Source organism: Phragmites australis, chromosome 7 (genome assembly GCF_958298935.1).
Source record: "Phragmites australis chromosome 7, lpPhrAust1.1, whole genome shotgun sequence".
Taxonomy (NCBI): domain Eukaryota; kingdom Viridiplantae; phylum Streptophyta; class Magnoliopsida; order Poales; family Poaceae; genus Phragmites; species Phragmites australis.
The window spans coordinates 33,250,855-33,275,834 of NC_084927.1; the positions used below are offsets into that span (position 1 = coordinate 33,250,855).

Genomic DNA, 24,980 nt, shown 5'->3' on the forward strand with positions numbered 1-24,980 from the left:
CCATTGACCGTCCCAACCACCAGCAGGAAAAACATTCAGAATCCAGCAGGAACTTGCTTAAGAAAAAGGAGAAGAATCCAACAGGAATCAAAACCCTGAAGGGGCACCGGTGATTCTACTGCGAGAACGTAGTACCAAACACGATCTCGGTTTGGTCGGGTAAGCGACAGTAACGTACAGACACGCGAAGCCTCGGTGATGCCGTGAAGGTGGCAGGCGAACGATGAAACTGCTGGACCTTCTAGACTCTGGAGCACGGTACCGATTCGTTCGATGGAGAAGGGATCGTTAGAATCGTCTGCCGAGGTTAGCGTCACAAGGCCAGTGTAGTGTAGTGTAGTCCTTCGCTTTCTCCAACTCGACTGTCGGGTTGGTGATCTCGACTGCTCGGTTTTTCTTATCGTACCGTCTCACCGTACTGTAAACAAGAATAGCAAGCTGGAACACTGCGGAAAATCCATCTTCTTCTTCTTCTACTTCGTTTCCGCTAGGAAAATATTTCTTCTTCGTAGTAGCTAGGAAAAAAATCTCACGGGCTTCGTCAACTGCAAAGCATGGAACAGAGAGAGCGATGGGATCGGGCGATCGGCCATCATGCCCCGTGACGAATTTTTTTATTTTTATATTTTTTATATCAAATATTTAAATAAATATATTTTTGATGCTAAAATTTACAGAAATATGCGTCTACCACCCTTTGAAAGGGCTTTCAGATGACGGTAAAGATGTCACATGGCACAACCACCCTTTACCGCCATATCAGAGAATGGATAGGGCCCATTCCCGCACCCGCCGCCCTGTCAGATGGCGGGTAGGGACCTCCTCCCGCACCCGCCACCCTTACTGCACTATGAGAGGACGGTTAACGGCTGCCCCCACCTCCCTCCACCACTATAAAATGGTTGAAAATAAGCCAAAATACTATTTTAATCTGGAAAAAAAGAAAAAAAGAGTAGAGTAGAGGAGAGGAGAGGAGAGAGAGGCAGCGCGGTGAAGCTCTACTGTTTTTGATTTGTGGATTTTGGATCTCGCTTTTCGGTAATTTTTTAACTTATGTTTTTATTAGTAATTAAAGTACTACTAGATCTAGGGTTTAGCGGCATAACAATAGTTATATTATATAGGACCTAGAATTTAGAAAGGTAGGATATGTTGTCTTTTGTAGTATATTGTAAAGATCATTTCGACATAGTAGGATAGTCAACAGATGCATAATAGTATATAGAGTATGGTAGTTTCGGTTATCTAGATTTTACAGAATAATGATGTAAGTTATAATTATAGCTAATTAGAAATTTTATTAAATAGATGGATGATTAATTAGTTTAAATTGGTTACTTTGCTTAGGAGTAATATTGAATAAACATATTGTTAGGTGACCATCAGTGTCGGTAATTTTGTTAGAGTTTTGATAATCAGAAGTATAGTTTTTCGGTATTAACATTTGATATATTTTTGGATGTTTTCAGGGATGTCCGATAAATTATATTTTCAGATATATTATGGTGAAGATCGAATTAGTTATGGTCCTAACGATATAGATCTCTCTGAATTTCAGCATATCGTCAAGGGACTTAGTAGAGCCAATAAGATGACCATAGTGGGTATGTGCAAGTGGTTGATGCGCCATTTTTAACTGAATCACCAGTAACATGAGCTTAAGCTGAGAGCTGTGCTAAGCTGTGTTACTCATAGGTACTTTGGGGAGCTCGTTCTGATTAATACGACATCTACTTAGAGACAGTATGTAGATATATCATGTGAATATGGTCTCCCTCTTGTGCTGCTAGCTGAGGCGTACCAGAAGTATCCAATAGAGATAAACTTTGCGGAAGCAGTAGCAGGAACAAGTCAGGCAGTGGTGGATGAAGCAGACCCGGCAAATGTGAGGGACGAGCAAGATGTTAGGGATGTACGTGAGATGCAACCAAGTGGTGTAGCCGATGATGGGGAGCACATGTCTAGCATAATTGAAGAGATGGAGATGGAAGATCAAGAGATGTCATGAGAAATGAAGTATGGATTCGTTGAAGAATGTCATGAGACAAAAAGAAATGCATCATTATCATTGAGCTCTTAGTGATGCTCATAAGATGAATGAGAAGCTCAAGAAGATTGACAATAAGCAAAAATGCTAAGTTACCTGTGGAGATCAAGTAACTAAAGATATGCCATTATCAATTAGATTTTATAGACTAACATATGTGCTTTTATGCTTGAGGGTGAGTTAGGGTTAGATTCTATAAAAAAGACATGAGTTAAATTAAGATATTCAATATGCCAAGTCGGAAGAGCAAGATCAAGATAAATTTAGTGGACAACTTGTGTACTTGATACTTATGGTTCATGCCTAAGTGGTGAACCGGATGAAAATGATGAAAAGAGAAAAGTCTTTCATGCTTTGTGCATGGAAAGCAATCAAGTAAACTTCGTTAAGCTTTCGGAAGATCAAGTGAATGTCAAAATGGAAGCGAGGATGATCATCGTCATTAAGAGAATATCAATTGATGATGAGCCTTGAAGAGCTATGAGAAACATTGAGATTTGGATGATGTGTTCGTCAAATCTGACGGGATTGCTCAAAGCAAATGTATAACTAGAATAGATTTTCTAGTTTTGCCGGTCTCAAGAAGTTTGGTGGGAGACTGGGTTATAGGATCAATAACCGTACTATCAAGAGGGACTGTCGAAAGCGTTGCTCGATTATTGTGTCAAGTGCTTAAACCATGTGCTTAGTGTGGGATGAGTTTGTGTTGAGAGTTCATTTTAGTAGTTCAGAGTATCTAAAAGGTGTTTTAGATCTAACCGTTTGTGTTGTCGATCTTACTGGCGAAAAGTGGTTGTAGCCAAACCTTAGTGGTGTATGACATGTTCTATGTGGTTACTAGTTTAATATTGGAGGATTAAGCTTTAGATAATATGTGGAAGTGTCCAAATCGGTATTTGGAGTATTCGTAACTTTGATCAAATGTGTTTAAGATCATTAATTCAGTAGTGATCTGTAGTACTCTGAATAAGTTTTCTGTAGAGTTTAAAATCGTCAAAATCGGACTTTGAAATCAAAAGTTATCACCGTTTTCAAATATGATAAGAAGTTTTAGATTTAGCTTTAGTGTTACTATTCATTTCCAGAAAAGGAGATTTTATTTTATTTCTTCTCTTTCTCATATTGCCATCTACCTAGCTAATGCCTGGTAAACAAAACAAAACAAATTCAGTTACTTGTGTATTGCCAGTTACAACCATTTATCTATCTGCAGACGACTATGGAACACTCTTCTCAGGTGATACTGTACATACTGTTGATGACAGAGAGGTATAATCCACTTTTTTTCTTCATTGCTTTATTCTGTGATCCTCGGTTGTTCTGCAGTCTTTCCATTAATCCCTTACCAGTTACCTTGTCCTTTTCAGATACTTGAATAAGGTTATTGACTTGGTTCTTCTGTATTATCTTCACACAGACCAGACATTGGTAATCTTGTAAGATGATACTCAAAATGCATGCTGGTGTACCCCATTCTCATCCATTTTTCCTTACTTTCTTAAGAGAATTAAAGTAAAGAGGTTGGATTTAATTGGGCTAATTATGCGCCGCAACGAGCTTGCCATTGAGATCCTGAAGGCGTCGATTTCACAGAGTTTTCCTCCAATGTTACAGGTGGAACTAGAAACTTATGCATAGCTGATTCATTTGTGAGAAATCAACTTAATCCTATTCTTTTTTCCAGAGCCCATCAAAACATGTAATGGGTGTCCACACTGTACCATATATCACAAGGTTTGAACTTTTTTTTTGGGTGCTAGATGCAGCTTTTCTTTTATGGTGCTCTTGGAAGTTTCCCTTGTCGAGAAGAAATTATTTATCTAATTAGATAAAATATACATGTTGCAACAGGCACATGGAGGCAATGCTGCGACTAGCGGGCTTGGTGATCTATTTAACCACCTTGTGAATCACTTGACAGTCTCGCATCTTAACTTTCTTAAACATTGGGATAGATAGATCCATCTTGAAGCTAGATTTGTCGATTGTGCTTTGGAATTTGAAATTTACTTGCTTAATCTCATTTTATGCAAATTTCAGGTAAAAAAGAAGAATATTTTCCAGCCTCATCATTCAGATTCCGGGAGCAGGAATTCTGCCCCATCTTATTTTGCCCTTGACGTAAAAAATGGGCATCCGATAGATTCTTCAGGAAAAAGCAAAAGATACATATATAATTTTGTGCATCAAAAGATGCAGCCAGAAACAGCTGATCAGTCAGAGGGTCATTTTGACAGCCTAGATTTCAGCCTCAAATGTGGCGATTCTGTGGTAAGTCTTATACACTTACTATGTGAAACAAATCAATGATATTAGTCATTCATGGCTCTGCAAAATGCTCATGGCTGTCATTAGTTCATTTGTGCATGCTCTATGGTATGCTGTCCTATAGATTATTTGGAAATGTAGGGCACTTTTATTGTTTGCACCATTATGTAACTAAAGCCAATAAGGACTAAATAGAGGTACCTATTCTAAGGAACATATTCATCCAACGTAAGAGAAGCAAACACAATGCCAATTTGTTTTTTTGCAGCTCTGGCTGATTGACTAATGTCAAGCATCCAGATAAGGTACCGGAGTAGCGGTTTTTTTTTTTTGGGGGGGGGGGGGGTGCTTTCATATAATGATGGCGCATGAAAATTGTCTTTAGTTTGCTTTGTCCCCGTAATAAATTCTATTATGTCTTCGGCTGCCTTTTATTAGGTGCTTAGCACTCGATCTGGGGGAATAGCAGTTGCAAATGGATCTATAAGAGACATCACTCGCTCCCATATAACGGTATTACTTGACCATAATAGACCTTAAGCTAGTTTGTCCATTTAGTTGTGTTAGGTTGAATATAAGCATTTCCAAATGACTTTTTTAGGTCTCTTTGCTACGCCGTCTGAGAATTCCAGATAGTAACTCCTTGTCAGAGCTAGAAGATCTCACGCGTGAAATTTGGCGGATAGACAAGGATGAATTTAGTTCTTCATTTTCAATAATGAGGTTAGCCGTTGTTTTCATTTTTTTCCAGCCTTTTTGATGGGTGATTCACAAAAGTTAAATCTTTCTAACTTAAGTTCTCATTTGAACTATTGCTAGACTCAAACTTGTCCAACTATTTTCCAAGAATCCACAAAATTCTCACCTACGGAAATTGATTGTTGATCTTGAGGTCTGTTTACGTACGAGCATATTCATGTTATAGAATGTTTTCTACACCCTCTTTCTTCTCTGGAATTTCCTAATTTGGCTGTCTATCGGCTCCTAGGTTTGACAGCGGAGGGCTGTTTAGCCAGGATCCTGCACTATCATACGTACGCCCACTACCAAATTTGAACAATAACCAACAAAGATCACTGCATAAAGTAAATATTTGCTCTTTCACTTCTTGATCTCTTTACGTAATCTGGATATTCATGTCTACTATTTTATATTTACTAATTGGAGGTTCTTTTGTGCCTCCACGATTAATCCTAAGAAATTCCTATAAAAAAGCAAAACATCGAACCGTCGAATTAATTGATTGATTAACTGTAACCATAGATCAACAACCAGACGAAACAACCTAGAAGATTAAAAAATAAATCATAGAGTCCAGCCACAAAACTACTTCTTGCCTTATTTTTCCTTCTCTTTTTTGTTGTAGATACCATTTATCCAACAAGTTTACGTTAGTAAACTCCAACTTAATTACGTTAGCAATCAACATACTTTTCCAAATTAATTATAATCAAACATACAAAATTAAAACAACAGAACGCAAACATATTACGGGTTATCACACAAAAATAATATCAAAGAATTTATAATGTATTTCCAAAAAAATAATAAGATACGGTGATGACATTAAAAATAATAATAAGTTCAAAAAATCAAGAAACAAATAAAAATCAATTTGCATAACACATAAAATGAAAATTATAAATTAAATCTATTCACAAATAATAAAAATGATTCCAATATTATGAACAAAAATTACATTTATATTTTACATTCTAATATTTAAATATAAATAGTTGATGTATCTTAGCATACAACCATTATTAACACAAATATCTACAATTCAACCGTAAACTAAATTTATAGCATGTGCAGTCATACGGATTGATGCGCTAGTGTAAAACTAATGCATATGTTGCTTTCAGATTCTAGGAGCAAAGGATTATGCTCTTATTTTAGGAATGCCTGGAACAGGGAAAATATATACAATGGTGCATGATGTGAAGTCATTATTGATAGGAGGAGAATCTATTTTGCTAACTTCATATACTAATTCGGCTATTGATACTCTGCTCATGAAGTTGAAGGCCGAGGTTTGTGTTCTTCCCTTAATGTAGTAGTTTGTACTGCAACTCCATCATTTGTTTTAAACGTTTCTTGGACGGGGAATCTTCAATTTGGTTGTTCCGTGTGCTTTTACTTTCATTTCGATCCGGTTGACTGCACTCCAATGAGCAAAGCTTTCCTGCTACCTTGAGCATCTTATTGTAATGAACTACAACATGAACACATTTTATTCTGATTAATGTCTCGTTCTTGTAGGGTGTAGATTTTATTCGGATTGGAAGGCATGAAGCTGTACATCCTGATGTCAGGGCCCACTGCTTGTCAAGTCAGAACTTATACTTTATCAATGTGCTTGCAGTTTTTAAGAAGAAAATTTATTTCGATTATTTGTTGTGGAACAGCAACAGAGGTACAATCGGTAGATGCCATTAAAGCAAGGATGGAGCAAGTGCAGGTTGTTGGAGTTACTTGTTTGGGAATATATCATCCCTTATTAGCACGTAAGAAGTTTGACACATGTATCATGGATGAAGCTGGGCAAATCACATTACCGATAAAGGCAAACTAGGAATGCTTGGTAATTTGGTGTTAAAGGACAAACTCTGTGGTAGTAGGACAAACTCCAAACCAGAAAGTTCTGTAGAAATGATTTCCAAAGAGGTTTAGATCCTTCTCCATTTATAATCTTTCTCACATACTGTTTTATTGTACTTGCCAGGTATCACTGGGACCTTTGATGCTTGCAACAAAGTTTGTTCTGGTAGGAGACCATTACCCACTTCCTAAACTTGTTCCGGTATCCTACTAATTTGTGCGTGTGCCCATTTTTATGCCATCTTTCCTTTGTGAGTATTTTTGTAAAACAATTATAGAGCTCTGAAGCTTGAGAAAACGGGATGGGCATTAGCTTATTTCTTAACACCCCTTCTTTTATTACCATCTCGACCGGTTACACTTATTTCTGCTGAGTTGAAGGCCTCTTGTACCAGTAAAACTCACTATCTATAACTGCCTTCTTGTAGTACCGTATGTCATCTGGTATTATGGAGCTCTCAAATTCATTGATTTACGGCAATAGGTTGTGTTGTGGTTCGTTGGAAATTGCAAATGCCAAACTCAAGTTTTCTGGTAGAGAACCATGGCACTTGAAGTTGTAAGAGGCAAGACTCCTTTTTTCCTTCAATTTTCCATGTCTTCTCAACTTAGAATACTCTATTGCTTGTATAGGTCATGATTCAGAGGCCTTCTTTAACAGTTGTTTCCAACTTCTTTAAATTGCAGATCTTGAACCCTGATAGGGCCATCATCTTTGCCAACACAGGTCTATGATTAGGTCAATTAGTTGTCATTCTGAATTCTGATGCTTTTTGCTTCAAGGCTAACTATGTGATCAAATTTTGCAGATCAAATACCGGCACTTGAGGCGAAGGAACACAGAACTGTAAACAATCCTACAGAATCACACATTATTTCATGGGTATGCGCTGATTTATGTGTGGTAGTATGGACCACATTTCATGCCCCTTTGTTTATATGCCTGCTTACATACTGCCGCTGTCTGGCTGAGTGCTCCCGCACACGCTATGTATATTTTCGAACAATAATTCTCGATTTGTTTGTCTTGTCTGAGTTCTATACTTCTTCAAAATCGATGTGTACTCCAAGTAAAAACAAGTATGTATGCTTATACTTACTGAATTTACAATATTTTAAGCAAGGAAAATATGTCCAGATGTAAAAAAGTCTGGTCCAAAAAAATGAGGGTTAAAAGGTCAATTTCAACTGTGTTGGGCTGTGTCGAGCTGTTTCCTTGTTACCGTGGTAATGATGTAATATGCTTTGAGCTTTTTATTATGTGCACATATCCAGCCTGCTGATATAAATACATTTATTTTTCTTTAATCTTTTATAATTTGATCAAGTGAAAATCCCCCCCCCCCCCTTTTGCAGATAACCAAAGAACTACTAAGGAGAGGTGTAGCTCAAGATGATATTGGTATCATATCCCCATACAACGCTCAAGTGAATCTCATTCAGCAATGCACTGATGGTTTGGTTGAGGTTCACACAATTGATAAATACCAGGTTGACAGTGATTCTGACTCCTTAACTTATACTGAACTTTTATAATTGGTTTTGTTTACAATGGCAACAACGTTCTGTGTTGACAATTAATGGGAATAGAATGCTACTTGCCAATTACTCAAGCTACCATGCTTACTGTTTAAGATTCAGTAATCATTCTCAATTTCTCGGTGGGAAAATGAACCCCCTTTATTTTGGTCTTGGAAAATGGTTGGTTCATCAGTTCATTATTGTTGACATTGTGCCCTTTCGCTAATGAAAAACCGTCGAGACTTGAGAGCAACCATATTTTGCTTCTGATTTGTTAGTTTTGTTTGTAACTTGGTGTTCTAACAGAGCCTCTACATGGTGGTCTTCTAATGCTGAAGGAATCAACTTGTTTCAGGGTAGGGATAAGGAATGCATAATAATATCTTTTGTGCGCTCCAGTGTGAATTCAAGGAATCAACTTGCAATGGAGAAATGCTGCATGATACAACGAAGTTTTGTATGCGTGTAACTTTTTATGTGCTTGTATACTGTCACTGAGAAGCCAAAAGATGTCAATCTCCGCGTGAATATGTACACTTTCAACTGCCTTGGTTAAGCCAAACGCCATGTTTATATTGCCCCATTTCTACTTCTATATTTTTGACCTTTTAGTGACTATTTTGCAGAAGAAGCTCATCATGGTTGGATCCCGCGGGACACTTTCGACGATCCCATTACTGAGGCTTCTTGTTGAGAAGGTAGCCGAGACTGGCGGTCTGTTAGATCTTACAAATAAGGATGCACATTCTTTTCGAGAACCTAGAACTTCCCGGTTGAATGTGCAATAGGTCGTGCAGGTGTATTTTTGTAGGTTTTCGAGGCTAAAGCTGTAGATGTGTTGTATATTTCCTTTCGAATGTATAGTAACCATAGCCAAAAACCAGATGGTTCCTTGCTACTGGTCTGTATAGTAGTAAAGGCGTTAGGATCTTTTCCAGTATAATTATTGACAATACATACGCTGGCGCAGCCTGTAAAATTTTGGAAACAAGCTGTTGATTGCACATGCTCCCGATTCCAAATTTTCCTTTAGATATGGGGTGGTTGTTATCCCAAGGTAGTGAAATCGTCTAGGGGCGATCGAGATCTCCACCACCTCCCACCCCTGCTAGCACGACCGGCGTGGCCATCGTTGCCGGCCGGCGGCAGCGGCCAGTGGCGGAGCCAAAGGCTTCCGTCTTGGTCTTCTCTCCCTTCCTCCCTTTTCTTCCTCGCTCCTTGCGGGGCTACCGTGCTAGGGCGACGAGTTTTGCGTGGCGGCTTCCACCCGACGGTCTTCCTGCGGCGCTCAATGTTATTTTGTATCGGCAGAACAGGCCACGATTTTGTATCGGAGGGGAAGCACCTGAAGTTCCGCTAGTGACGAGAGTCCGCGGCGTCGCGGCGAAGCTCCGGCAGTACAATGCGGAATTGCAGAGCATTGGAGCCATGACAAGCGGGGAGCTTGGCGTGTGGGGACCTGAAGCAAATTCGTGATATAATAACTGGGTTGAAGAGGATAGAGAGTAGATACGTGATATCATAGTGGAGATGGTCTTATAGAATAGATCGTATAGAATAGAGTTTGTTTTCGCGGGGAAGGATCAGGAGCAACAGTTTCGGTCTTTCCTCGTGGGCCTGGTGGATCCTCAAGTTCTCTTCGCTTTGAGCTCGGCTCTATCGCATGTTAGTAGTGGCATGGGCCTCAGCTTGCGAAATGTTGGGCTTTATGGGCCGAACACGGTTGCTTACACTTGAAGGGATGATCAAATGGATAATTTGCCGCTTCGTTCGTTTACCTAAGCAAAACAGGGCAACAGAAAGGACAAGCTAGAATTAAGGACAAAGTGTGTGTCGACGATGGTTAAAGTGTATCGTGCAAATACTTATTTAAAGTAGAAATACCTAACTATTAACTGTACGATTTGAAAGGACGACACAATACTTTATATAGATTTAGGTTTCCTTTAGGATAATAGCCTTATATTATATTTTGATTAAATTAATTTTTAGAAAAAGATAAGTACAATAAGAATGTGTGTACATATAATATTAAGGATCTCGATGAGTCCTCCTATGTTCTAAATTCTAAAGCCCTTATCAGATGAATTTAATTGTGATTCAAATCTGTTGTGGATCTTAATGAATTGTTTCTGCTTCTATCTGAATAGGCTTGTTTCGTATTGCTTGTCCAACTTCTCCTCCCTCCCCCTCTTTGGTCTCAATCGATCCCCTTGTGTACTTACCCCCTCCTTATTATATAATCGGATCAGGAAGACGTATTGTACTCAGAGTATTTAAGTGTAACCTTTCCTAGATTATATTATTTTCAAATATCCGAATGACTCCTTCCTAATTCGGGGATGATTTTCATGTAAAACACGGTGGACTGCTAGAATATCGACACATGACTTATTTACTTGATGGCGATTATGAAATCTACCGTATCAGATAAAAACACGTATATGATGGTGATCTGTTTATCATATTTCTAATAAATTCTTAATTATTTAGTTATCAATCCCACGTCGGTGTTGCATCGACTGCTTCTGTGTTTATGTGGTTGTTGTAATCTACCTGTGCGTCGGATCGCACCAACGTCGATGTTACATGACACCTCACGAAAACGACGAAAGGTTTGCAGAAAGAAAACACGACGATTGAGAAGACTTCAATTGACTAATCATCCTTTTGTATATAATACGCTCGACTTGCGGCGTACGAATAGAAATTCATGACTGATTCGTCTTCTCGTTCTATATTAAAAAGCGACTTGGTTATACCCGATTGCGTGGCTGCCAAGGTGAGCATACATATACGTGCGTGCATGAGACATATGATGATATGAGCTCATCCCCTTTTATATGCTTCAGAGAAGAAGCCGGTTTGGCAGTCTTACACGGTTTTATACACGTGGTATAAATCAAAGGTTTTTGAAACATCATGTACAGTCGTCGGAGAAAACATCATGTACATTTTGGTGATGTGGGGACTTCGGAACTTAATATGATTGTTTAACACGATAAGATGAAGATGACAGTATGTCATGCATGTTTCCATGCGACCACATCAAAGTTAAACAATGGCCACTTTGTTACGGTCTTGAGTTGCTTACCTTCTCAAGTTTCAGACTGACGTGATCGATCGCTGTTTTTTTTTTACGGCTAACCACTTGGCTGAATGATCAAGTAGGAACTATAGCCTCGATCGTGCTTAGGATAAGGGAGAAGAAGATGTGCAAGTGTGCAACCATGTACTACTGCTGTGCAGAGTCATTCCTTTGGTTGGAAGTGCAATCTCCTTACGTGGCCACTAACTCCGATGACATGCATGCATGCGAGCATATGGGCAGCTCCAATAATTACAGAAGAGAGTATCAAAGGCAGAGGCTGTCAGAAAAAGGAAGCTCGCAGTCTCTCTCTAGTACAAAGCGTGGATCTCAGCCACCTACTACTACTGTGCGGTGTGCCCACCACAGCACCGGTGCTCGCAAAAGCAACAAGAGTAAAGCTGAGCTTTTCCCCGTCTCCGATCGGTCATACCACGAAGCATTTGCAAATTGCAGCTACTAACTCCCATGCCCCTTTGTCAGTCATGTGTCGCAGTCCTGTTAATATCACCCGTGTCATCATTCAGCAGTTTCAAGTGACTGTAGCAATCATAACCTAATTAATATGCACCTAAGATAATATGTAGCGGGTAGCAGGGGTGCAGCGGATTGGCATCGGGGTAACGGATAGCAAATAGCAGGTGGTATAATGGGTGCTAGGTTCTAATAGTGGTATTTGAAAAATACCAAAACATTTGTGTAATAGAGTATATATCATGACTTGTTGCCATCATAACAATCATGCAAACTAGACTAATCAATTAAACAATACAATTTAGAAGTATAACTTGTACATACAACAATAATGAGACATCAAAAGTTTGAATTTTAAATTTTAAATAAATAATGACTTAATAACGAATCACTACCATGACTAAATAGCAGTTGCTAAAACGGCCTTACAAGCACTATAGCAACCTGAGAAGTACTATAACAGCCGCTAAGTTCCAATATGCTATTTTTGATCGCTGCCTCATATCAATATCGTTTGTACCTATTATCGTTATTATGGACACAATTGCATCCCCCTACCAACATTATTTGTTATACTGTGCGCGCCCAATGACTCAGAACATCTGGAACCGTACTCATGTTTTCATGGCAATATTTTCCACCAGACCCCAACTGTTTATCAGTACAGCTTGTTATATTTAGAAGTGGCTTAATTCTTGCGAAACATGAAGATGAATTTGGTTTATGAGAGAGGTAATCTGGACTGTCTGACCTTAGACCTAACGATTCAAGCTAGGTGACTTAAGGACTATGTATGAATTTTTAAGCCAACTTAAAACTAGACACACTCGATACGGGGCTTGAGCGATGCGTATACACTCAGGATGGACAAACCGTGTCAATTGTCAAAAGGCAAAGTACAGCTTCTCTTCTTGTTCTAAGCCGAAACGACTTGCAAACATATATATATGTGAACCATAGTAGAGGGAGTATCTTGGAGCTAGCCTGATGACAGACTCGAATCGATCACAAGCCAGAACGGCACATGAACCCACGTACGTGCGTACATCTAGCTGGCAACACATGCTTGCGAGTTAGCACACGGCCGGCCGTACGATGATACGGAGTATATATTGTACACATGTACAGGTGCCGCGTGGTGCTGTGCAATATAATCGAGTCCGTACTTATAGCAATCAAACCCGAAATAAATCTCCTGTTAACTTTACTCGGTGCACGTAGCAAAATCGGAAAAAAGGTAGATTTAAAAATTCGGCGATTTGACCCAACGGACGGCTGGAGATCTACTCGGGACGTACTTCGAACAGCACTTCGATTTTTTTTTTCTCGGGAGAGTACACGCATGATCAGCACTTTGATTTTTCGGGAGAGCACACGCACGATTAGTACTTCGAATTATTTTTTTTGAGAGCGACTTCGACGGACAGACGGTGACGGAAGGAACTTGCCGACAAACAGATCTATTTTTTTCTTGTAATTTTATGTAGATCTAATCCGATTCTGATACCACTTGTAAGAAAATAATCACGATAAAATTAAACATGAGACATAATTTTTACGTGAAAAATTCTTACGAAAAAAACCACAAGCGTCAATCGATAATATTCACTATATCAGAGATGTGTACAATACAGGAGTTATAATAAATACCCCAGCTCTCCTTGCAGTTTATAATATATATTATAAAAATAGACACATACAATTCGAGTCTAATACGAACTATTCTAAAATATAGAAGGCGCTATTTAAATAGCCCAACAAAAATTTAAATCACAATCCAACACAAGTTAGCACACGGCTGGGCGTACGGTGATACGGATCGGAGTATATATTGTACACATGTACAGGTGCCGCGTGGTCCTGTGTAATATAATCGAGTCCGTACGCTGATCCTCTTGTCACGACATGGCCTTTTCCTGCACGCTCGATCGTATCGTACGTACGCAGGGGCTAGCTACTGCAGCATGCATGGACAGTACAGCGTCGGCTGCAGCGCGACGCCGCGTACGTGCGTGTTCACGTACGCACGCAGGCTAGCTCTACGAGCGCGTGTGAGCGAGTGACTGGAGTGAGACGCTACGGGAGTGCACTGTGCTCTGCGGCAGCTAGCTCCGTTGCCGGCCGCATGCATGAACTGGACAAGCCGACACATGCACACGCCCGTACCCACCAACTACGGACCACCGTGCCGTGAACTCGTGATCAGTCGATGTCAGGTATATATATCGCGCTCACGCCGAGAGCTATCGAGGCTTGGTCGGATGGGAGCTTAGGAACAGCTAAAACGATGCGTCGTTTTCTGGACTTTGGGAGGGTGGATCGGTCTGGATCAGCGTCGCCAGCCGTATCGCGAGGCTGGGAGCGCCTGCAGATCTCGTGGCTGGAGTGTGGACTGCAGCTGTGCGGATCAGAGAGCGGACAAGAAACTAGAACTAAGCAGTGACATCATATCACCGGTCGATCAACCTATTCGATCACCTGCGTGTAGATGGATGCATGCATGGAGGACAGGCAGCTGTTGAGGATGGTTGCGTTGCATGTGCAGCTGCCCTGCTCACCGGCTTTCTTCCTCCCTACCTTTGGGGGCTCATCGGTTTCTACGCCGCAAACTGCACTGCTCAAGTCGCTTTTCTTCTTAGATGCCCTTTAATTTTTCCTACCATTTCTCTGTATCCCTTGTCCTAAAACTTTCTACTGCCATCGCACAAACGTCGGTCACAAACAACTTTAAGCTGCGGCGTCGCCGTCACGCATAAAAAGGTGTAAGCCACAGCGCCTCACCTAACCCCGTGTTCTTCCTCTTGGCCGGTCCGGCAGTAAAGTTCGCTTGGTTAGTTTATCCAACTGATGCCCGGGAATTTATGGTTCTTCCTGTCGAGTCATCTCTTTGAATAATAAAAAATAAAAAATTCGAGTCAAGTTTGTTTCATTCCCTAGCCTCTAGCTGCTGCATGCGCACAAACGGAGGCGATTTATTTCTGCTACCAAAACGTCATCTTTTATCCGTTGTGTCGTGCCGATTTCGCTCAGTAGTTATTTTTTTAACGTAAAAATATCTATTTTTCTTTAATAGATGATAGCGTTTCTGCCACTGTTTTGAAAAAAAAGCCGTTTCTTACGACAATATTGACACCTCGTGCAAAGTCAAGAAGTCCTCCTGTAAAAAATGTACACTTATTACGTGCATGGGTTTTCTATTGTTAATGGTTGCCGTTTTGTGCGTGAATGGAATCGATCAGTCCGTGCCTGATCGAAATCAGTGAAGCAATGATGGGGAATATATTGATTGGCTTTCTGTTTGCAGAGCAGTTTGCTCGTCCCCGATTTCGTTCGATGGCTTTGCTCTCTTGTCCGTGTGTTTCAAGCCGTTTTGCACCCGCGTGGCGATGGCTACGTGTGCGTGAACTCGCTCGAAACACTTGTCATGCCCCACGATTGAGACTGCGAGCCTTTGCAAAATTGATACACGCCTACTATCGTTTTAACAAAGATGAAACACTTCGCTAACCGCCCAATATTGTGTTATATGAAGTCTAAACATGGGATGGATGTAGGTTAAATGCCAGTGATTGAGTTGATGAGCCATTCTTTACAAACACTGCACCTGCACCAATAAAACTAACAAACAAGCTCCTTTTTGCTCAAAGCCTCAAATTAACTTATACACGAGTGTACAGCTCAGTTGAGTAATTAGTGCACCCTTCAAAAATCTTAGTAGCAAATATTAAGCACCAACTGATATGTAGGATATTCGGTTCGATGGCACTCGTGATCAGCGGCATTTTCCACAGGCGGTGCTGGGCCTGCCCGGTTAAAACTGTAGGATTTTCAGGATCTGCGTGCTAACATTACACGCCAAAACTGCAACTATCAGGGGTCTCCGTCTTTGTCAGGCATTTCCGGTCTCGACCTCTACTATATCACCATCACCAGTTCACCACCACCTCTCTCTCTCTCTCTCTCTCTCTCTCTCTCTCTCTCTCTGGCAACACAATGGAGAAAGGGAGCCTGCACTTCCCAGTTCTCGCGAGGGCTCCCAGTCCCAAGCGGGTGCAAGAGATGTTTCTCCACGGGAGCATGCTCGATGATTCGTCAGGTAAGGCTTTGATTAATCTAGGTACTTGCATGCAGACGATAGGTTCATGCATACGTCTGATTCACCTCTCTTCTGAGGCATATATCCATGACTCACTCCATGAGTCAATTACACCGCATGGCTTTCTTTTGCCCACCATTCTTTTCCCTTTCGCTTTCCTGGTCCTGCAACGTTTGAGAATATGTCAGGGGGATGAAATCAAATGAAGTTCATATGAAATTCCTCCATCTCTTCATGGGGGTTTGATTAATGCATTCCGAACATGCCCTTTAAGGAAAACATAGCAAACTGGGATGCCAACAGTTAAGTCATGGGCTGTGATTAGCTTTCCATCTCCATCCCTATACCCATCTGACTAACTAGCGTCCAGTTCTCTACATCTCTGAGGGGTTAAGGACATAACTTCTTCCATTTTGGTATCAGATAGCATTACACAAGATATCATAGTTGCAAAACACTGTACTAGTAAACATTTATAGTGCAATTAGATAATCTTTCTGTCAGCGCACGGGTTACTAGCAAAATTTATCATTTTGGCTGGAAGTCGACAAATATAGTAGTCAAGTTGTTTGGGATCCAGCTAGTTAAGCAGAAGGAGGAATTCGGAAACAAGTAGAAGAATGTCAAAATGCACAATCTAATCATTCTGGACAGGAGTAAAGCAGAATGAACCTGTATGCAACCATCTCTTATATATCCTACAACCAATTATGGCTTGAAGTAGAAAACAAACAATATTTAAAGCATGATTTTTTTAAATAACGCATAATATAGTTTACCTCCACTGAAACACAGCAGACGAGTTTTCCAACTCAAACATGGAGTTCTCCAAACAATAGAATAATGATCAGTGTCAATCAACTTTTTTTATGATCAGCGTCAATCAGTTTTTTTCTTCTAACATTTTACATGCCAAATCAATTTCTCAAGGGTCATTGGTTAGCGGTTCATATTTAATTTTAGAACAATCTTTGGAAGAACAAGTTGAAATTTCAGTCCTCACGAGAACATGCGTTTGTTTCTTCTTTTCTTGAGCACTGATGACATAATGGCAGCTACTGGCTCCTAAAGTCCTAAGTCATATTCATAAGAGAAAAATGAGAATTCAATAACTTATTCCGCTGTTGGCTTTTGACACGAAATTTGCAATGTATTATTACAGATTCCACTATATTGAAGTATTGGCAAGAATGGCCAGAGCTATGTTCACCTTGCTTCTGGATGAGTGCTTTTGCATTGATACAACTGATATTCATCACAAGTATATTAGCTCAATTTCTATTCAAGAAAATCAGATGCTGGAGGCAGAGATTGAAGACTGCTACTCCTGAAAGCAATAAGCACTCATATCAGGAACAAAAGAATACAGAGATTAAGCTGGGTATCTCATATCAAGCAAGCAAAGTTTGTTGCCTGCTTATATTAGCCACTCATGTTCTGAAGGCATTATTTTCACAGTTACATGAAACAACAAGTAATTGCAAGTATCCACCTTTTGTCCTAAGTGAAGGTTTGCAGGTGCTATCCTGGATAATATTGTCACTAGCAGTGTTCAGTTTTCAGAAAACAAAATCTGCAAAACTTCCATTGATAATTCGAGCATGGTGGATATTTAACTTTCTGCAATCAATTACCATGGTGGTATTTGATCTCAGGTCTATTTTATCAGATCATCAATACATAGGATTTGAAGAATGGATCAATCTGTTCATGCTTGCTGTTTGCACTTATCTGTTTGCAATTTCAGCCAGAGGGAAAACAGGAATCGCCTTGACAGTAAGCAGCATAACAGAGCCACTATTGAATTCACCTGTAGGGCAGCAGACAGAAGCCAAAAGACCATGTCCATATGGAAGAGCGAGTCTTTTAGAACTAGTCACATTCTCCTGGATGAACCCTGTCTTTGCTACCGGATACAAGAAACCTCTCGAGAAGAATGATGTGCCAGATGTCGATGGTAAAGACTCTGCTGAGTTCCTCTCTGATTCATTTCAAAAGATCATAGATGATGTTGAACGCAGGAATGGTTTAAGCACTTCATCGATCTATACAGCAATGTTCCTATTTATTAGAAAGAAAGCAATGATCAACGCAGGATTTGCAGTGTTAAGTGCCAGCGCATCCTATGTTGGACCCTCACTGATTAATGACTTGGTGAAGTTCCTTGGGGGAGAGAGGCGATATGGACTCAAAAGAGGTTACATTCTTGCTGTTACTTTTCTAAGTGCCAAAGTCGTGGAGACCATAGCGCAGAGGCAGTGGATTTTTGGAGCTCGACAGCTTGGAATGCGGCTGCGAGCTGCTTTGATATCCCATATCTATCAAAAGGGGATCCGCTTATCCTGCAGTTTGAGGCAGAAGCATACTAGCGGAGAGATCATAAACTACATGAGTGTAGATATACAAAGGATAACTGATGTTATATGGTACGCAAACTACATCTGGATGCTGCCGATTCAGCTTTCTCTAGCTGTCTATGTTCTCCATCAAAACTTAGGGGTTGGGGCATGGGCTGGTTTAGCAGCAACACTGGCAATAATGGCATGCAATATTCCACTAACCAGAATGCAAAAAAGGTTGCAAACCAAGATCATGACTGCCAAAGACAATAGAATGAAGGCAACGACGGAAATTCTTAGGAGCATGAAAATACTGAAACTTCAAGCGTGGGATATGCGGTATCTTCAAAAGCTAGAAGCTTTACGAAGCGAGGAGTACAATTGGCTATGGAGATCTGTGAGGTTGTCGGCTCTAACAACATTCATATTTTGGGGGTCACCTGCATTCATATCCTCCATAACATTCGGCTCATGTATATTGATGGGGATTCCTCTGACTGCTGGCACTGTTTTGTCAGCTCTTGCAACATTCCGTATGCTACAAGATCCAATCTTCACACTTCCTGACTTGCTTTCAGTGTTTGCTCAGGGAAAAGTTTCAGCTGATAGAGTGGCAAAATACCTCCAGGAAGAAGAATTGAAATATGATGCAGTTACAGAAGTACCGAGAAACGACACAGAGTATGATGTGGAGATTGATCATGGAATATTCAGCTGGGAACTTGAGATGACTTCTCCAACTTTAAAAGATATAGAGTTAAAAGTAAAGAGAGGGATGAAAGTGGCTATCTGTGGAATGGTCGGCTCTGGAAAATCCAGTGTATTATCATGCATACTTGGGGAGATGCCAAAGCTAGATGGGACTGTCAGGGTCAGTGGGAGCAAAGCATATGTTCCTCAAACTGCCTGGATCCTGTCTGGGAACATCAGGGACAACATTCTCTTTGGAAACCCATATGACAAGGAAAAGTATGAAAAAATCATACAAGCATGTGCACTGACAAAAGATCTTGAGTTGTTTGCAAATGGTGATTTGACTGAGATTGGTGAAAGAGGAATCAACATGAGTGGTGGACAGAAACAGCGAATTCAGATTGCAAGGTCGGTGTACGAGGATGCAGATATTTACCTCTTTGATGATCCTTTCAGTGCAGTAGATGCTCACACTGGAAGCCAGCTTTTCAAGGTCTGTTTAGTAGTTCCAATAAATGCACAAATATGTTTAATTTGTACTAGTAATGTGATAATTTGACTGTTTGAGGCTCAGTCAGAAATGGATAAATGTCATTAGGTTACTGTTTTTTTTTTTCTGTAGCTTTGACAGCAATCAGTACATATCCTAAGAAAATAGAATAATTTGATTCTGCAGGATTGTGTAATGGGAATTCTTAAAGACAAAACGATACTGTATGTGACCCACCAAGTTGAATTTCTTCCAGCCGCAGACCTTATACTGGTAAGTGTCTAAAAATACTTTTGGTTTAACCAATCATTGTCCAAACTCCAAAGGTTAAAGTTGTCAAGTAACTAACCACGTGGACAAAAATAATAGGTGATGCAAGATGGAAAGATCGTGCAGAAAGGGAAATTTGATGAACTCCTTCAGCAGAACATAGGATTTGAAGCTATAGTAGGAGCCCATAGCCAGGCTCTTGAATCTGTCATAAATGCTGAGAGTTCCAGCAGAATACCGTCAGACAAACGAAAATCAGCAGACAGTGAGGATGAGCTCGATACAGAAAACGAAACGGATAATCAGCTTCAGGGCATAACAAAGCAAGAGTCTGCAAATGATGTCTCACAAGACATCGGTGAGAAGGGGAGGTTAACACAAGACGAAGAGCGAGAAAAAGGAGGCATTGGCAAGAAGGTTTACTGGGCGTACCTGAGGGCAGTTCATGGTGGAGCCTTAGTGCCAGTAACAATCGCTGCACAGTCATTCTTCCAAATATTTCAGGTAGCAAGCAACTATTGGATGGCATGGGCATCTCCTCCAACATCTGCAACCACTCGAACAGTTGGATTAGGCCTCCTCTTCTCTGTATACATAGCACTATCTATGGGAAGTGCCCTGTGCGTCTTGGTTCGGTCCATGCTCGTGTCACTGATTGGTCTACTAACATCAGAAAAGTTTTTCAAGAACATGCTCCACTGCATCATGTGTGCCCCAATGTCCTTCTTTGACTCCACTCCCACTGGCAGAATTTTGAACAGGGTTAGTGCTGATTTAGTTTTATGACCATTTCCATACTGTGTCACATGCCCACACTCCATTAAACTAATTAATGTGTGCTTTTGCATGGAACAGGTCTCCAATGACCAAAGTGTTCTAGATCTGGAAATAGCAAACAAGCTTGGTTGGTGTGTGTTTTCAATCATACAAATTCTTGGGACCATTGGTGTTATGTCACAGGTTGCATGGCCAGTTTTTGCTATCTTTGTTCCAGTGACCGTGGTCTGTTTCCTGTGTCAAGTATGAGCTCTTAAAAACGACCTTCAGTTTATAATTAGCCTTTTCCTATTACTTTTGTGCACCATGAATTCCAGGAAGCTTTACTAGTAGCTTTCTCTTTATTGATGGTATTCATTTCACAAAATGCTGAACCCATACACTTTCTGTATGATGTGCAGCGGTACTACATACCAACAGCAAGAGAGCTGGCACGCTTATCGCAAATTCAAAGGGCTCCAATCCTACACCATTTTGCAGAATCACTAGCAGGAGCATCAAGTATTAGAGCATATGGGCAGAAAGATCGTTTCAGAAAAGCAAACCTTGGTCTTTGTGACAACCACTCCAGACCATGGTTCCACAACATCTCTTCAATGGAGTGGCTTTCTTTCAGGCTAAACATGCTGTCGAACATTGTCTTTGCCTTTTCTTTGACTCTGCTAGTCAGCCTTCCTGAAGGTTTTATAAACCCAAGTAAGCTCTATATGCACATAAACTCTTGGTGACTACCAGCCTTAAGCTATCCTAGTTTGGGTATTGTCAAACTAACATAATTGTTATACACAGGCATTGCTGGACTTGCGGTGACTTATGCATTGAACCTCAACTCGCAGCTGGCATCCATAATTTGGAACATTTGCAACACAGAAAACAAAATGATATCAGTTGAAAGAATAATGCAGTACTCAAGGATCCATAGCGAGGCTCCTCTAGTAGTTGACTGCTACCGCCCATCAAACAGCTGGCCAGAAGCTGGAACTATCAATATAAGATCCTTGGAGGTATGTGTAACACTATTATGAGTTATGACCCGATATAAGTGTGAGTGATCAACTATGCACGTGAACACAATGTTAATTCAAACCAAAACAAATCTCTCGTTGGGATGAGTTAGCACGAAAATTGATCTTTATGCATTAAGTCTGAAATTGAATATGTATGCTCAGACAAAGCTTAAACAACTTGCAGATAATGTTGCAAAACTCTTCTCAGGAAAGTGCTTAGTTAATGATAATTTGCAGTATATTTTGCCAAAGACGATAATGAGCACATATTTTAAAATCTATGAGAGAAAAATAAAGAGCAGGCTTTTCATGCTTTCTCATGCACAAAAAATTAATTATATGATTATATAAGCAAAAAGGGAGCACCACATATTGTCAAGCAGGAAGAAATACATAAGATAAGAGTGGCAGATGTAGAAGCCGTAGATAAATAAGCCTGTAATTGTTAACTGTGTTTTCTCTAATAATGAAAAAAGGAAGTGCTTTTTGGAAAGGGAACTTTTTTTACCTCAATATAAGCACTTGCTCAAATGGAGCCATCTAATGTTGTTCTTTGCTTTTACAGGTTCGATATGCAGAGCATCTCCCATCTGTTTTGAGAAACATATCATGCACAATTCCAGGAAGGAAGAAGGTGGGGATTGTAGGACGTACTGGCAGCGGAAAGTCAACTTTTATCCAAGCACTTTTCCGGATTGTTGAACCAAGGGCAGGGACAATCGAAATCGACAATGTTGACATCTTCAAAATAGGGCTGCATGATTTACGAGGCAGACTTAGCATCATCCCACAAGATCCAACCATGTTTGAGGGAACAGTCAGAGGGAATCTAGATCCACTGAACGAGTACTCTGATCAACGTGTGTGGGAGGTAACTTAATTAACTGTACAATACCATCATAAAATAATCCCGTTTTAAGATGTCAAACAGAGAGGCTAACTCTTTATAGCATTAATCATTATTGCTCACACTTTATGTTCTACGTTACCAAAAAATGCTACGGATAACAGTATCCTTTGTGAATAAATATGGGGTAATAATATGTATTGCTAGAATGTCATGCCCAGTGATTGTGCTCTATCAAGGGTCAAATGTGCCACCGAGTAAAGTAGAAAAAACACATGTAAAAGTGCACTTATTATATAGAACTATAGATGTAAAGCAGTGCTTAAGATTTCTAATAATATAAAACCTGAGGCAACTTTCGTATTAAAAACCTGAGATCATTTTTAGTATTAACTGCAAGCGCAACTTGATCAAAAGTCAATATTTAAATCAATCTGTAAATAAAAAACAGAACAGGGAACTTACCAAAAAAAGGTGATGACTAGGGAATAGGGGCTCTTAGTTCTTTGAGTACCTGTTCACTGATCAGGAATCTGCTTTTTACCTTCTTTTGGACAGATTTTGGACAAATGCCAGCTTGGTGATATAGTTCGGCAAAGCCCAAAGAAGCTGGACTCCACAGGTAATGCATTCTTTCGGGTATAGCTAAATGTGCAAAAGTAGGATTCAGGATAAGAAACTCTACTTAGTTGGTACTATAGCCCATCAATATGAATATCTCATTGAGATTGTCACATGAGATATCTCCTGCAGTTGTCGAGAGTGGGGAAAATTGGAGTGTCGGGCAGAGGCAGCTGTTTTGCCTTGGAAGGGTTCTGCTAAAGCGAAGCAATGTTCTCGTACTCGATGAGGCAACTGCTTCAGTTGACTCCTCCACTGATGCAATTATTCAAGAAACTATACGCAAGGAGTTCGGGAATTGCACGGTCTTGACAATAGCTCACAGAATTCATACAGTAATTGACAGTGACCTCATTCTTGTCTTCAGTGAAGGTAAGGCACGCAATTCAAACTCCAGTTCTCTACATGTTATTAGACCTAGCTGCTGCATTACTAAAATCTGTGTGCTTTTATGTATGATGAGCAGGAAGAATTATAGAATACGACACACCATCAAAATTGCTGGAGAACGAGAGCTCTGAATTCTCCAGACTCATAAAGGAGTACTCCCAGAGATCCCACGGCTTCAACGGAACAGCAAACAATTGAACGGCAACGAGAACAGCATGAAACCAACCAGGGACACCGCAGAATGGCGAAGCTCAATAGGAAAGTTGCTCACCACACGATATCTCTAAATACCACAAATACGCACCAAACCACGCTAATAGAGAGGCAGGATTTGCAGCGGATGGCACTGCCGTACTTGCTCTTAGATTCAGATGATCCAGAGAACTGTAGTCATGTAATGTACTATAATATTGCTGATGTGAGGAAACAGAAGCAGTAAATTTGGTAGCTACTCCGCGTAAATTTGTGCACTCGAAATCCCGCCATGAAGTTGGGGGAATTCACGCGTAACTGAAGTAAGTTGAGAACTTACATGCCGCGCAATGAGTCAGGCGTTCCATCGAGCCTGTGGTGGGCCGTGCGCGCTCGGAGCCATGCCTGCACGCCAAGCTACGCTGATCAGAAGGATCGGATAGAAGCACATGGTAGCGGGATGCTTACCAAGTTACCACGTTTTTGTTGAAATTTTGAGGGGTCATGGACCTGAAACAGTGGAAGGCGACGGCGCGGCCCACCCACGTCCACATTCGCCGCTCGCCGTCCCAAACCGCGGCTCCGTGCGCAATACTCCGCCACAACCGCCGTGCCTGCGCGCGCGACCCCGGCCCGGGCGCCCAACGAGGGAAGGATTGGGTCGGTCCACGGCCGAACACTAGCCTGAGCCATGAGGAAGTGAGGAGCGCCGCAGCCGGAGGGTCTCCTTGTCGAAGCTGTGGGGGGCGCCCACCACAAACGGACGATGAAGTCGCTGCTACGGAAGAAGAGAATTTCCAACTCCAATCCCACGACCGCCGCGGTGGGGGTGGGCTCGCCGTAGCTCCGCCGCCGTGGCGAGGAGAGGAAGGCGACGAGGAGGTCCTCATACAAAATAAATAGTGCCGAGGCCTATTATGCAAATATCGGCCTGCGGCCTGCTTTTCAGACCTCAATCCGGGCCGCACACGTTAATCTAACGGCTGTAAACGATTCAAACAGTTCTTTTTTCGAGAAACCCGGTGCAACACGGAGATACGCACACACCCTCCTCGCTTAAACGTCAACTAACTGAGTGTTCGGGTAAATATTAGATATAGTAATATCAAGATCTAAAATACAATTATAATATAAATTAGTATAATGCGTTACAACTCGTATTTTCTTCGATAGAGTAGAGAAGACGTAGAACGAAACTCTAACACAAGCTGGCATGTTCAATCGATAATAAATCTACTAACATAAGTAGTATCACATGC

General features: G+C 40.8%; 1 protein-coding gene and 1 pseudogene across 1 annotated transcript; both read left to right on the plus strand.

The window, feature by feature from the left end:
• Positions 1–804: 804 nt before the first annotated feature.
• Positions 805–9,225, plus strand: LOC133925596 (DNA replication ATP-dependent helicase/nuclease JHS1-like; annotated as a pseudogene).
• Positions 9,226–15,963: 6,738 nt separating this feature from the next.
• On the plus strand, positions 15,964–23,978 carry LOC133924863 (putative ABC transporter C family member 15). Its single transcript, XM_062370592.1, has 11 exons — positions 15,964–16,095; positions 17,258–19,620; positions 19,804–19,890; positions 19,987–20,649; positions 20,743–20,907; positions 21,066–21,360; positions 21,454–21,668; positions 22,237–22,542; positions 23,077–23,140; positions 23,272–23,511; positions 23,606–23,978. Exons 1-11 carry the CDS (start codon positions 15,993–15,995, stop codon positions 23,725–23,727), a joined length of 4,623 nt encoding a protein of 1,540 aa, XP_062226576.1. The 5' UTR covers positions 15,964–15,992; the 3' UTR covers positions 23,728–23,978.
• The last annotated feature ends 1,002 nt before the right edge of the window (positions 23,979–24,980 follow it).